Here is a 16,420-nt window from a genome sequence, read left to right as displayed (position 1 = left end):
TTATATTTTATTTATTTAGAAGCCATGGGTTAGTTTCAAAGGAGAATGGGTACATTGTTGGACAAGCCATCCTTGGGGATGGCTTGATTTCTGAGAAATCAGAATTTCTGAGTTTTTTCGAGCCCTGTCATATATTATCTTCATCTGTTAGATTTTTGTTTTAAGTTCTTATTGTTTTATCTGAATAATCAATTGTATTACATTTGTAAAAGCTAGAGTTCCTGTAAACTTCATTAGACTGGATGGTTTGCTACATTTCCAAAATAAAACAAAATTTTGATTGCATTTTTTATCTGGCAAAACATCAAAATTATAGATTTGTATACTTTTTCTTTCCTTTAAACAAATTAATCATCACTGTTCTGTTATACATAAATATATGGTAAAAAAAAACCATTTCTTTTGAGAAATAATTAGATTTAAAAAATTATCATAGCTGTCACTTTTATCCAGTTATTTATGCTGCAATATGCAGAATAAATTGGTAATTTTTTTTATTTTATACAAAGTTACTTTTCTTGTTATAAATTATTTCTAGTAGAAAATTTTGCAAACGAAAAAGAAAGTTATATATTTAAAAAGCTTAGCACATCAATTTGCTGTTCTCGGCATGTGTCTCTCGGCTGGGAAAAGAAAATCAAAACATTGGTACTATGACAAATAATTCGTTATATTTCAGCCTACAAAATCTCAAAACAAATACTGTTTATTCACTAATTTTAATTAGGTATGATGATTTCTCATCATTTGGATTTATGCATTGTATTTATTTTTGTTTATATATAAATATATATATATATATTTTTAATAGTTTTGGAACTTGAGATTTCAAGTATTTCTTCAGTGTCTGTGTGTTTGTATTAATCTTTTAGTTTGTTTTTTACATTGATGAAATCTTAACTGATTATTCTGTCTTTTTATAGAAATATAAACTAGCATTTTCCCCCCAATTTTTAAGTTAAAAAGCAATTACATTAAATTTTGTATAAATTAAAAATAAAGATCTGGATCATGAAGCAAGATATCCTATGAAATAAATATAAAAATGTTCAAAATTTTTCTTTAAAGATCAATTTCAAGATTCTTTGTTCTACAATAAAATTATTTTCAGGTTAATTTCAGGTTATTAAAATAATTAGTAACTTTCATGCTGCGTCAAGAATTTTGCACACGCAATTTTTAGAGTTACTAAAGCACATACAGTTTATCTAAAGTAAGAACTCCCCTATCCATTCGTCTGAACTCGTAGCAGTGACTATGGTAACGAAGTATAACTATTTCAAGTAGGGGTCATTGTTAAGGACAGGTCGGGTCGGCGAAAGAAAGGTTTTCTCCAGTCTATTGTGTTAGTCCTAGAATGAAGAGATGCTACCCTCCCTGAAATTTGCTATTCTTTTTCCATAACAACAGACGGCCTCAGACTCTTACCATAGACGAACTATAAATACAGTTCAATTTAATAAGAAATACATATTATTTTTATATCAAAATAGTTTCCTTAAATTGTCAAAATGATAATTCTATATGATATGCTATATTTAATATAAAACATAGTATATGTACTATATTTAATACACTATTATTGATAAATGATATCACTCTAAATCTTAATGAGTGTTGTTTTTTTAAAATGTAATTTTTATTATTAATAACTTGCAATTTGTAACACTTTGTAACAATTGTAAAACTTGCAATAGGCAATAAATTTTGCTAGCATCATTTACAAAATAATTGAATTATCATCATACACATAGCTCCAGTTGAAATTTCATCATTCTAGCTAATTTCAAAGCCGTCAAAATATAATTTGGCCATAAAATTGACTGAATTTTATGAATCGCGCTTTAGTAAATCAATAAGTGGTTGGAAATTAGGAGGAGTTGAATTACTTTCGGTAATAATCTTGCTATGATCACAATAGTATTGTAGTCCAACATAGAGCTTCAGTTAAAATATAAGGACTCTTGCTAGCTTTAATTTGCTCTGAAGATTTTGGTTGGCGATAAATTCTCATTGACATTTATAATGCTATAAATTCTGTTGCAAAAAAAAAACGAACTAAACTTAGTGGCGTGAGAGTCCTACCGTGCCCCATCTCAGTTTTCGTGACTCTGGGGAGCTGATGTTTAGGTTTTTGCTCTGCCTTAATCTGATGAAATTACAAAATATAACTACTGAGTAAACATTCAGATTATCAGTAAGCGATTTTTCTATCTTGAAAATCCTTTCACTGTGTGCTTTGAAACTTCCTCAGCAGTTTACTTTGGATGACCAAAAACCTAATGTTTTGTTGAGATGCACAAGAAATAATCTGGACTTTCTAAAGAATCTTTGGCACCTTCCCACAACGGTTCTAGCTGTTAGCAGGGGTTTGTCTAGGTTTTTCTGAGAGGTACCTATTTTCTGAAAATTTAGATATAATTTGTGAAAATTAAAAATTACATTAAAAAATCAACACAAAAAAAAATGGATTTATCATTTCCTACGGGATACAGAAATAAAATTTTAAGAAAAAGTATTTCGTGAAACTACTGTTTTTCCTAAAGTTGAATTTGTGAAGGTACCGCTATACGGTAGTAAATTTGGACAAACCCCTGGTTAGTGACTTGATATGTTAACTGATTAGGGTTGCATATATTCTGAATTCACAAATCTGGAGAGAAAAAAATTTCCCTGCACATACATATATATATATTAAAAGGAAACACATATTTACTGAGTTCTTGTGAACTATATTAGGATAACGATGCTAGTCTTAGTAGCTGGAAAAACTAGGAGAAATAAGAAACACCTCAACATAAAACAAATAATGTTATAGTAAATGAAATAATTCAATATAGCTCAACTATCATCTTTAAATATCTCATAGATTGCCCTTTGAGTGGTCACCATTTTTTAAGAGACAAAAATAAAAAATAAAATTCCCTGTTAATTTTGGTGATTTTTAAATTCCTTGAATTTTTCAGGTTTTCCCTGTGAACTGGCAACCCTGTGAATTACATTTGGTACTTTTTAGTAAGCCAGGTACATGAAAATTCAACTATTTCTTATTCATTTACTTTTTGGGGGGAAATCCCATTGTCTTTTGTGTTTAAAAAAAACAAATTGTTGATACAAAAATTCATCCTTTTTAAAATAGATTTCTATTCATTTAAAAATAAAATAAAGTTTTTAAATTGTGTAGATATTACAAGTTAATTCATTCTTGGGAGTAACACCAAAACTTAGAAACATAATTTTAAGATTATTAAAAAATTTCCAAAAATAAATAAATTTTTACCATACTCACCTATGGGAAGAAACTGTTTTCTGTAAGTAAACCACAGTAGGCTTTGCATATCTTTATTTAATTTCTCAAAATCATCACCTAAAAAATGATTAGTCATTTGTAATGCAATATTTGAAACAATATTATAATAGTTGAACCCTGCTACAGTGAACACTCCATTGTAATGGTCCCATCCATACTCCCATTTAGATATTTCAAATGCAAGGTTGCCTATACACTGGTGAAATAAATTAAGCAAAGAACTCAAATGAATGTAAAACCCTGCTTCTAGACAAAATGAAAATCTTGCATATCGTACACTTAATTTGTAGCGATAGGTTAAATTCAAATTGTAAGAGTAAAAACGAGTAAACAGTTAGATGATGGGATCCAGATTTGTAGAGAGTTCAATTTAAAGCCCAATTGTAACTTATGGGAACAGTTTCAGGATACCGGATCCATCGAGAGGAAGCCTGGTCGTTCAAGAGCCACGATGACCAGAGAAGATCACCATTTGTCCATTATAGCGAGGTGTAACAGAGGGGCTTCTCAGCCCTCTCGTGACTCGTATGCAGCCACAGGAACCAGTGTATTGAGAGTGACTGTTTCAAAACGACTCCACGAGAGAGGATTGTTTGCAAGAAGACCTGCTGTTTGTGTCCCGCTCACTTCTATGAACAGGAGAGTCCGTTCAGCACGGTGCAGAGAGATTGGAGTATGGATCAATGGGTGTTCGTTCTCTTCACTGTGACGAGTGCTGTTTCAGTTTAAACACCAATTCTCAATGTACATTCATATAGAGTGAACCGGGGACCTGCTACCTACCCCCTCCAATGTTGGCGAAATTGACCATTGTGGCTGAGCAGGTTTAATGGTTTGGGTAGGAATCACGTTGGATGGCCGCACAGCTCTCCATGTCTTTGATAGAGGCTCTGTGACAGGTGTGAGGTATGTAGATGAGGACTAGGAGTCTTAAGTTTGCTTTTTCAGGGGTGCAGTTGGCCTTGAATTCATTTTAATCGATGATAATGCGAGGCCACAGAGCTCTTCCGGTCTGCGAATTTCATAAGAGTGAGGATAATCGCTGGATGGATTGGCCAGCCAAATCTCCAGACCGCGACCCTATAGAGCATGTCTGAAACGCTCTGTGGAGGGCACATGAATTTCGCAACCCCCCTCTAAGAACCATCCTGGGAATCAAAACAATGCTGCTGAACGAGTGGGACCCATTGCCATAGAAAATGATAAACAGCCTTATTTCATGAAATCACATGCCAAGGCATGTATATTTGTAAGAGGGGACCATACCGCCTATTAACCCATTTTGTTTTTAATTCTTCATACCTTCCGACTCCAACGATCGTGCGTGTGTATTACAATAGTTATTTGTTTCAGATCAATGTATGTACACATCAAAATCTGCCCAGTAGTTCTAGAGATAATCGAGCAAGTCTGCAAATTCTCTTAATTTCTTATGCCGTATTAAGAGGAATCACTGTGTTCTTGAGTGGCTATACTCTCGTGTCTAGGTACTCCCGTCTAGCTACACTAGTCTTAACTGCTGGAAAAACTTAAAGGAGCAGCTATGCATTAGTAAAACAAATAATGCTATAGTAAATGAACTAGCTTAGTACAGCTGAAATATCATCCTTAAATATCTCATAGATTGCGCTTTGAGTGGTCTTTAAAAAAACTAAAATAAGAAATAAAATTCTCAGTTTGTAAGAATCAAAATTCCCTGCATTTTCCCCATTATTTTAGGTGATTCCCTGTACTTTCCAGGTTTTTCCTGTACTCCCTGTGGAGTGGCAACCCTGCCAACTGGTAAATAGGTAATTCAGTTATAGTGGACTCAAATTTCATTTCTCCAAACTGCTTTTTCAGTCCTCTCACTTTAAAGTTTTATTTTAATTTGTGTATACAAACAGCTACTGTACAACATTATTGCAAAAGAAATTGACAGGTTATGTGTAGTTATGTCATATAAATTATAAAGCAACCTTTCTGCATTTTTGTGCTGCAAATTCCTTTATTTGCCCATCACATTGTAAGTCCTTCGGTAAATCACAATTTATGGAAAGAACTGATAAATTATATAGTCGATGGTTCGACATTGTTGTACTATATTTGCTTTCTATATATTACATCCTAGAGAAAGATCGCTCTGCTTCACAGCTAGTGATTGGCAAAGTTAAAAAAATCTTTAAGATATTATAGCAATTTGGGAAAACATCCAACAAGTTTCTTTTCCTAAATTAGCATAAAAATTTCACTGCAAGAGGTGTAAGACCCTGGCATAGACTGAAGTAAATAAGATTTTAACTGAATGCACTCATTCACTAAATGCTCGTCTACGTCATCTGGATAATAATCAATAATATTACGTTCACTGTCCAGATCTATGTTCAATATATTTTTGTCTTATAAATCCATTAAAAAATTTGAATTTCTTGCTATACATCTCATAGACTTGGCTCCTTTTATTTAAATCCATAAACAGCTTATCCAACGCAACGTTTAGCGCCTCTCTTTTAAATTTTTTTGCTCCGTATACTGAGAATTTATCTGTAGACTTATCTGAAAATTTTGGAGTAATGCGTCTCTTGTTCATGTCATTGTAGTCTATCCCCACACTAGTACTTAATTTTTTAGCTTTCTCTTCGTATTCCTTTAGCTTCTGATCTGATTGGTGTTATTCACGAAGTTTTTTAATGACGCAATTAACTTGTTGCCTTCACAAATATCTAAACCAGGGATCGGTATTTTTTTATCAACTAAATTAAATCTCCCCTAAATTGGTTTCCCAAAAAATAATCAAAATTGCAGTACTGAGTTTCGCCATTTTATTGAATAAATTTCGTGCCTCTTTCCGGAAATCAACTTTCTCATCCTCATTTTAGCTGAAACTTTCGAAAACTTTCATAATGTCATCATAATTATTGTTCAAAGCTTTGACAGCATCATAGTGACAAGATCATTTGGTCTGGCTTAAACTTTTAAACTTTTGAGGTAAATTTGAGTTTTGTTTCACGATTTAACAGTTCCTACCTATAAGTTGAAGTAGAAATGAAAAAGTATATTTTTTGTACTACTCCAAAAAAGTTCACAATTTTGGTTGCAACCTTAACAGATTCTTCACCAACTAGGTTAAAAGAATCCGCAGCACATGGCACATAATCTGCAGATTTATTTTTTTGTTTTAATAGTGCTTGTACACCATTGTAGTGACTCACCATATTAACAACGTTGTCATAAGATTGTCCCCTACAATTATCTAGTAGTAGTCCATTTGTTTCTAAAAAGTCTTGTAGAATATTAAATAAATGTAAGCCAGTATGACTACTAATTTTAATGAAGAATACACATCTTTCATACACTTTTCCCCTAAAACAGTATCGTAATACAATAGCAAGCTGATCATTGTGAGATAGATCTGGAGTAGAATCCATCACAATTAAATAATACTTTGTGTTGTCGTTATTTATTTGAGTTATAATTTGTTTAATTATCTGTCGGCCGATAATCTCAATTATTTCCTTATATACTGTTTTTGATAAGTACAATATTATTGGTTTTGGTCGCAGCTCTTGTTGTTCAATGCGTTCACAAATGAATGGATCTAACTCTGCCAATAGCTCCAGAGCACCCATAAAATTACCATTATGTGGAGAACCAAATACTTCCTCGGAACCACTAAATGTTAAGCACCTTGTACTTAAAAATTTGACTACTGCAATAACCCGTTTTAGGACATTGTGATAATATTCTGTTTCTTTTCTTAATTGCTTCTGAAGATGCTTGTCTAAAACAGATCTATTTTCTTTTCGTGTCACCCACACTAACATTGATTTCTTATGTTCATTAGAATTTTCATGATTTTCTAAACAAGTTCCTATGTGTTTCCAATCAGAAAATCCGGTTGTGTATTGAGAAGGAATTTTAGAAAAAAGTTTGCAAGTCAACAAAAAACAGTACCAACTCTGGTTGAATAACATAACCACGATCTTTCCAGTGATTGACCATTTTTCATTTTCTTAATGAAATACCTATTTGAAAATGTTCTGTTTTGTTATTTGTATTTCTTTATTGAAGCTGAATATATATTTTTCGGATCTTTATTTTGAAAGTCAGTCATTTCATGTGAGAATATGTCATTAATAAAATCATTATTTAGCAATTCTGTCCACAACATATTTCTCAAACTCAAACTTAATATTCTCTAAATTTCTTCCCACCTCGGTATTACCGTCCTCTTGCTGAACACCAATACAATTTTCAGTGGGATCAGAGGGTTTCTGGTAGTCAAGACAATTATTAGTAAACTAAACAAGTTTGTCACTTTGACAATGAGAACAGAAGTGCGGGGAAAAAAATTACGTTGGGCGTTAAGCGGTGCTGCGGGAAGTCCCTCGTAATAGACGCAAAAAAATACTGTGACCAAAAACAAGCGCCGGGTAATTCCCCGTTCCGTTCGATAGACGAGCACATGCATGGGTTGATTGATCTCAGGGTCGACAACCTTATAATAGTTTTTTTTTAAATATTAGATATTTTTTTTTAATTCAAAATATCACCTATTGTTTTCAGTGGGGACTGGGGCCCTTTGTATCCATGGGGCCCAGGGCTGCAGCTTAAAAAGCCCTTAAGTAGATCCGCCCCTGCTCCTCCCTTACGTAGAAGCAAGCCTCTCTTCTTCCCTTTCCCCAATCTTGCTCTAAAACTAGATTATCTAAATGCATGATTTGAACATTACGTGCAAATTTCTGTAGAAAAGAAAAAATTTTAATTTTCAAACGAAAAATCTTTCTGTAAGAACATTCTGCCAATGTGATGCTGCCAGGACAAGGGGGCAGTTATTTTCACAGATGTCGGCAAGAGAAATCTAAAAAAACAGGTGCAGACACATAACAAATCATAACATATTCAGTTTATAATTTATTATATTCAAATAATATTTTGTAAAAAATTACTTTAATTCACCAGAATCAGAGTAACAAGTAAAATAAATCATGATACTTTTACTTAGAATGGGTACTTTTACGTTAGACAGATGCAAGAAAATTCAACTATTTTTTTTTCTTAACAGAGTGTAAAATGAGTGTTCCCGAGTTCCCGAAAAATAAACAAAAAATTAAATTAAAAAAATTGTCTATCTAATTAATCTATCTTAATATCTACAGCTTTTTTTTCTTTTCAAAATTAACTTATTTTTTTAATGTCACAAAACTGTCAACAAAGCAGATAATAAATAAAGCTATAAATATTGAATGATAATAAAAAAAATATTATAAATAAAATCTTACCAGTTTGTATATTATATTTTTTCCCCAGCAGCCAGATTGGTTCTGTAACTCTTTTAAACTCAACATAATCAAGAAGACATGGTTCATAGGCTATACAAGCTGAAAAGAATATATTTAAAACTAATTATGAACAAAACATGAATAATAGTTGAAAACCAAATACAGTGAAACCTCGGTTAAATAGACATTCTTGGGACCGGGAAAAAATGCCCGTTTATGAGAGTTGTCCATTAACAGGAAGGATACTCTTATCATTATAGTTGGACAGACAGCCCATATCTTCCTCTGAATATTTCTCATAATCACTTCCGATTTATTTCCAATTCTTTTCATTCATTGCAAGAAAATCAGACTCCACCTAGTCAGCCCATCTCAACCTTCCTCGATTTCTTGTTCCAGTAGGTTTAAAAAGCAACATCTTTTTTATTGTATGGTCATCACTCAATCGAATCATGTGGGCTATCCAATTCATTATATTTATTTTTTGTACTTAATAATATCGGGTTGTTTATAAATTTTGTACAGTTCAAAGTTAAATCTCCTTATCCAATACTGTTTTCATTTACACCACCAAGTATACTCTGCAAAATCCTTCTCTCAAATATTGCGATAAAATTTTCTGAGTTTTTGTCATGGTCCAACCCTCAGAAGCGTATTTCAAGACTGGTCTGACAAGAGTTTTGTAGATTAAGAACCTTATTTTTCTAGAAAGAAACCTAAATTTAATAAATCTTCTCCGCCCAGATAGAGTTGGTTTTTTATTTCAGGAGTCATTCTGTAGTCAATAGTAATAATTGATCCTAAGTAAGTAAAACTCCTTACTGTCTCAAATCTATTTCAAGATAAGGGTGTGGGGGTATAACCAGGCACCTTGCCCCTGGGTATTATATCAGGGGACTGGCCCTCCAGGTTGAGGTATAGGGTTGCCACCTCTATCCTGAAAAAACTTCTTGTTATGAAATCCTTAGAAGAAAAATCCTGGGAAGAGTACTCCAATAATATAGTCTAACACTGCAAATTGTTTTTAGAATATTTACTATGATATAGAAAAAATTAAATCTAAAATAACTATCTAGAAGGATATTTACTTAAACTTCACAAAAAGAAAAATTTCTATACAAAAAGAATATATGAAAAATCTTGATATAAATACATAATTCTAGATGTTGATACAGAAAAAATGAATATAATTTTCCTAATAACACAGATATTTAAGTTAATCACATGATACGGATGAATCGAAAGCTTTTAGTCGCTTTCAATTATTAGGTTCACATCCCCTAACACCTCTTGATAGAAAATGTGGTTAATACCTCCTTTAAAGTAAACCTCCCACAATTCACAAAAGAAATCAATGTTTACTGGTACGGTACAATGACCTATGGAGTTGATATATTCGCAATTAATCATCTATCAAGTGTCTGAACCCTGCAACATACCTTTCAAATACTAATATCTTTCTGCAAGATGCTTTAAAAAATAACAAATTTATATGTTACTCATTCAAAGTAACAGAAACGTCAACTTCAAAAAATAAAAATAATAAACATTTGGATCTAAGAAAATATTTATTTTATTCTAATATTATGGCCGTTACTCTCGCATTTTGTAGGGGGAAAGGCTCTGATTATTTCCTGTTTCATATTTTGTAAATCATCATCACATTAAAAAAAAAAATCATGAAATTCGTAGCAGTATCTAATGAAAAAATGATTGACGGCGAAATCGAGCACATCGGATGACGAAAAGGGTCACTAAATGCGTGTTTTCATTTCCAGATTCGATTGTCGTAATAAATAATATCGCATAAAAAATATCGGATTTTAAAAACTATGTGGAAATTAATAGTAACATGTAACATATTAGAATAAACAATAACACATTAGAATGAAAATTTTTGCAGAAATTTTTTTTTATATTTATTATTCTTCATTTTTCATTATTATCAAAAGAGTAGAAAAATCACAAGTATTTTTTCCACTCCAATGCGCGAGAAAGCCTACTTTTGAATATAATTCTGAAGAAAAGATAAAACTTTAGAATATTTCTGCAGAAAAAAATAACTAAAATTTGTTACTACACAAATGCAAATTTTTCTGCAAGAACTCCGGAACGACAATGTTGCCACGATTCTGTGTCTGTATAAATGTTTCACCTCAAAGATTACACAGGGTATCTACTACTTTTTAGATTTTTAAATTCATGACTTTTCATGATTTTCCATCACTAGTTCCAAGAATTTTTCATGACTTAAAGAAGTTACTATTTTCTCCGACAAAAACGTATCACTAAATTTAAAAAAGTATTATAATAACATTTATTAAAATGATAATTATAACCAAAACTGTTATACTCTGTATCTTCATGCTTATAGATTTTAAATTTAAAAACAGAATAAAGAAAGAGTTAAGCAATAAAATAGATGGAAAAAAAATAAAAAAGCAAATTTTTTTGTTGTTGTTTTTTCTGCAGAACTATATTCTAAAGATACTTTTCTTGTTCATCAGAAAGGAAAGAAATACTCCTTATTTGTCTGTTCTCATTTCGAAATAAAAAAAATACACCAATGATTGGCTTGCTTTGGCTTGAAATTTAAATTGATAAAAAAATTTATAAATAGTAAAAATTCTTAAATCACAGAAGTTTAAAAGATAATTCGTTTTAGAACGATGTTCTGTTTTTTCTTTCATTTTTCGAAACAACACCATAATTTGATAAAGACATTTTGATAGACATAATGATAAAGACATTTTATATTCTAATAAAATATGACTGTGAGTAGTGATTTTGTTAGGAATTCAGATATTTGGAACACGATGAAATTGAGGGGGGAGGGGGATTCTATTTAAAAAAATTCGGCGACCAAAGTCCATGACTTTCCATGATTTTTTTTTAAAAAAATAGTAAAAATCATGGCATTTCATGACAAATTTTGTTCAATACCGAAATTCATAACTTTCCATTAATTTTCATGACTTTTCAGGTGTGCGGATACCATGATTATATTCTCTTTTTTGCCCCAGCTGTACATTATTCAAATTTATAAGTAAATGGAAGAAATTGTTCAGTGTGAAGACATCATTTCAGCTTTTTATAGGGGGGTCATCCAGATGAAAAGATAAGCTGCAGTCCAAATGATCTCTCTTTTGTTTGCAGTGAAATATCTTAGCAATATTTTTAATTATGGATGAGGGAAAAATTGATATGCTTTAAAAATGTGGAAAAGTTGCATTTTTTTTCTCTTCGTAATTTAAAGAAGAAAAAAAATTGTTTTTTTCTTCATATTTAGAAAAAAATATTGTCTGGTTTGAAGAGAGAGAAAATAATGTTTCGGTTTGGGGTGATTCCATACTATTTGTAGCCTGGCATGCTTAAAATTTTTTTCCCAATAAATTTAATAAACCGCATATCAAATTTAAGGTCATTAAATGTATTTTATGAACATTAAATTAGTTTTTTTTTAATAATGATGCAAATTCTTTAAATTGCATAAAATGGGAAAAAATTGGGTCGAAAAGTTGCGGAAATGACAGAGAGGGAAAAAAAATTGCAGTTGCAACATTTAATATTTGTAATTAAACATGATATTTTAAGAGATATATTGGATTTGCATAATTAATGACTGTAAAAACGTTATTTTTAATTTCAGTATTTAAATATAGGGTGCTTATAATAGAACAATTTTGCTTTTTAATGATTTTTTAAAAAAGTTTTATTAAAACAAAGTAGTTAAAAGATTTATTTTCTTAAAAATTGGATTTCTTTCGACTATTTGCAGTGTTGCTTTATTATGATTTTTAAAAAATTATAATTTTTTCTATTTAATATTTTTTAAAGAATTTTCAAATTGGTCATGTCTGCAACGTTGCAGACATGACAAGTTGCAAAATACAATTTTGCTTACTTTTATTTAGCATTTAAGCTTGAAATTCATATCACAAACTATAAAACTTATAAAATTTGCTCTGTTGCCACTTATTTTCTTAATGACCAATTACACTGACAAATTACTTTGTTTAAAACATGTCTAAATTCTACATTTATTAAAAAATATATATTTTTTAAACTTAAACATTTGAATTTATGGCAGCATTTTATTTGTTCTAAATTATGTTAGGAATAATGGCAACAGAACAGTTAATAGAATATTAATTAGAATAGAACATAGTTTAAAATAGAACATTATTTTCAAAATTATTTAGTTTTTGCACTTGTTTATTTGCAGATGTTTTCTATTAAATTAAATTAAATTTTTTTATTAAATTTTTAAATTAAAGTTTTCAAAGGATTTAATTTTTACTAGTTGATTTATTTTAATATTATATAATTAATTAAAATTTATGAAACTTGAAACAGATTATAGAATTCTAAACTAAGTTGGTAAAACTATAAAATTTCTAATGCCATTAACAAGTACAGAAAGGTCCAGACTGAGAAGACAGAAATTGAAAGCAGAAGCAGAGAAATATGAAATTATAAAACCAGAAGAAAGCAAGAAAAAGAAGGAATACAGATTTTCTAAAGTTCTTACAGAAGAACAGAAAGAGCACATAAGAACAAAAAATAAAAAAGCAGAAGCTGAAAAATCAAGCAGGAATATATCAGGCTACGCTAGCAGGCAATCTTTAGGAGAAGCGGTAAAGAAAATTAATAATGCTTTACCAAAATCTCCTCAAAAGAAACTTGATGTTTTAACAAATATGATATCAAAACTGTCCCCATTAAAAAGAAAGCAGATAGTTGAAAATGCCATTAAAAAGAAAAGGCAATGACTGCATAGACAGGTCCTGTCAAGATTGCAGTGTCAAAAAATATTTTGATGAAAAAATACCAGAAAAAAATTTAGACAACATCGTCAAGTTTTATCAATGGTAACAAAATGAACAAGGTTTCACAGTTAAAAAAGAAATTGTTACTGATTTAGGTAGCACAAAAGAAGAAATAGGATATCAGCTACAATCATTTGCAAGACACATCTATAATGCTTACAAACAACATTTTGAATTTCGTCATTTCAAAGAAAATCTTTCAGAGAATGAAATCATAATGCATATTGACTTTGCTGAGAACTATACAGTAAAACACGATCGGGAAATCATGAGCGCACACTGGTCGTCAGACCACGTCACAGTGTACACTTGTGTTCCATATTTCAAGGATGGTAGAAATAATTCTTTAAACCATCAGTCCTATGCCGTTATCACTGATGACTATTCACACAATAAAGATAGTGTGCAAGTTTTTAATAAAAAAATTTTATCTCATCTAATGGAACAAAAGAAATGTACAACTAAAAAAGTACATTACTGGTCTGATGGAGCTGCCAGTCAATTCAAAAATCAATTTATATTCGCAAATTTGACCTGTCACAAAGAAGATTTCAACATTGATGCTGACTGGTCATTCTTAGAAACAGCTAATGGGAAAGGTGCCGTTGATAGAATAGGTGGCACCATCAAAAATGTAGTTTGGAGAGCTGTATTGCAAGGTAGAGAAGTTGTCATTGATGCAAAATCGTTTTTTGAAGTGGCTTGTAAAATTTCAGATGGGAATATAAAAATTATGTATGTAAGCAGAGACACTGTCAATCATGAGGCATCAATGTTGAAAGAACGTTATAGTCTCTGCAAGTCGATCTCAAATACGAGATTATTGCATTTCATCTCACCTATAACACTTAATTCGGTTGAATTTTCTTTAAATTCTCCTTTCTCTAGTCCCCAAATCATGCATCTAGCTGAAATATTTACTAAACTGCCTTCAAATCTTGCTATAGCTTCACAACAACAAGCTTTAACACCAGTTACAGTTTTAGAAGAAGGCCAGTGAATAGCCATATTGTTTGATAACTATTGGTGAACAGGCGAAATAATTTCTACAAGCAAGACAAATATTACACTTAAACACCACTTTAAACCCTTAGCTATAAAAGTTTAAGTATTTGGATAAACTGCAATTTGAAACAATTTCAATCGACTCATACTTATGCCCTTTGCCATGCGATCCTTCACCTGATCATTCTGCACGGTTTTTTTCATACAATTCAGAACTTGCCTTAAAGATAAATAATATAATAAATAAATTGTAATGTGATTCTTTACACATCTTTTGCCTAAAATCTAAAATAAAAGTAATTTAGAATAAATAACTTTATAATAAAATTTACGTTCATAAATTTATAATCTTAAAAGAAAAATGATTTAACACTCCTGATTTACTCAATATATTATTTAACAAAAGCAATATATAATATTCCAATGATATATGACCATATCTAAGAAGGTTATTTATAATGAGAAACTTTCTGTCATGTCTGCAACGTCATGTCCGCAACATACATATTGTTTTTAATTTGGTACTTTTTAATTAAATTAATTTTATTTCTTAAAAATTCTTGTGATTTCTTTTATATAAATAGACATTGAAATCTTACCTAAGAAAAAGTTGTCAATTATTTCATAAAATTCAGAGATTTTGGTGAATGTAGAAAAACATTCTAAAAACCATATTTTTCTGCGTCATGTCCGCAACGCTTCAAATTTTTATTTTAAAGCTGTTTAAATTCATTTTTATTTTTAAATATGCATTGGGTAAAGAGATGCCATGTCTCCTGAATTTTATGATACAAAAACCAGTTACCTAGCTCAATTTTTTATTTAATTATGAGTAATTAAACTTTGTAAATGTCATGTCCGCAACATGCATGACACTGTGAAATCACCCTTTAACGATTATGGGCCCGCATCCGGTTACGGTACTGTCGGGAGGGCTTTGAGGAGAATGTACGTAATGGTTTATGCGTAGAAGATTCACGGGAAATTAAAATTACGTCCATATTGAAAGGCATCCATTTCGCAAAAGTGTCCATAACATGAGGTTTCACTGTATTTATATATCACACTCAATATATCAAAAAGGTTCAAAATAAGTAGTCCAGAATAAACATAGTTAACCAGTGTATATACTATATATATTTTTAAATATATTGAAATAACATAAGAGACAATAAAATTGAGAGGAAAAAGAAGTCATCACATTGATAATGGATCCTATTTAGATAACAGATGAAATTAAATAACTTTCTTTCAATTCAAAAAGTGTTGTTGAAAAAATTTGCATGAAGGATATCACAATGAGGTATTAAAAAATATACTACACATACTCAATAACTTCAATGGATGAAAAACTAATTTTTATATTTATAAAAAACAACTTTTAATATATATATATAATCTTAAAAACATTATGGAAAATTTCAGCAGCTTGCGAGGTAATTTAAGTATACTACTTTAATAACCTTACTTTTAATTGTAATATACAGTAATAAAAAGTTATAAAAAGTAGAGACTAATGTTACACCTCAAACTATGCACTTTTACAAACTATATATTTTACCACATTGATTGCAAAAGATACAAACGTTGAATTAAACTTGTGAATGGTGTTTTTGACAAATCATATTCGATACATATTTGGAAAATCATTAGGAACACAACAACTTTAATTGCGGTGTACAAGCGTCCTATACTGACTGTAATTCACAATTTCAGTTAAATATTATTCGTAACTAATTAAACCGTCGGTAGTGTCGTCGAGTGATATAAAATTCCCAAAATAAATTTCGAATTAAAATTTACCCGCGTAAATTTCTTCCATATTTTCTACTAAAGAAATTTTAATTTACAAGCCAAATGTGACTTCTAACTTTCTTAAGTTAATTCATTAAAAAAAATTTTATAAATCTGAGAACATTTATAAGAACTGAAAAAGAAAAGTATTTTTCCTGTGAGTTGACAGCTAAATATAAACAAATCATATGATCATTGTGATGCCACGTTCAGCTAGAAAC

The 16,420-nt window shown here is 30.6% G+C and overlaps 1 protein-coding gene across 2 annotated transcripts in view; it reads right to left on the bottom strand.

The window, feature by feature from the left end:
• LOC107445529 (cysteine protease ATG4B) overlaps positions 1–16,420 on the bottom strand; it is a 55,992-nt gene extending 39,572 nt beyond the window's left edge. The window contains exons 1-3 of one of the 2 annotated variants that reach the window (XM_087152569.1): positions 16,209–16,420; positions 8,572–8,670; positions 3,290–3,367 (exon numbers count right to left, since the gene is read on the bottom strand). In XM_087152569.1, the coding sequence (XP_087008695.1) occupies positions 3,290–3,367; positions 8,572–8,670; positions 16,209–16,227 (196 nt within the window). In that variant the 5' untranslated portion in view covers positions 16,228–16,420. Of the gene's footprint in view, positions 1–3,289; positions 3,368–8,571; positions 8,671–15,991 lie in introns of both variants that reach the window. The other variant, XM_087152568.1, reaches the window with a different exon arrangement.

The sequence above is a fragment of the Parasteatoda tepidariorum genome, chromosome 1 (genome assembly GCF_982258835.1).
Source record: "Parasteatoda tepidariorum strain Cologne lab strain chromosome 1, Ptep-v5.0, whole genome shotgun sequence".
NCBI lineage: Eukaryota > Metazoa > Arthropoda > Arachnida > Araneae > Theridiidae > Parasteatoda > Parasteatoda tepidariorum.
Note: the sequence above shows the minus strand (reverse complement) of the source record. Positions and strands in the feature narration are given on the sequence as shown.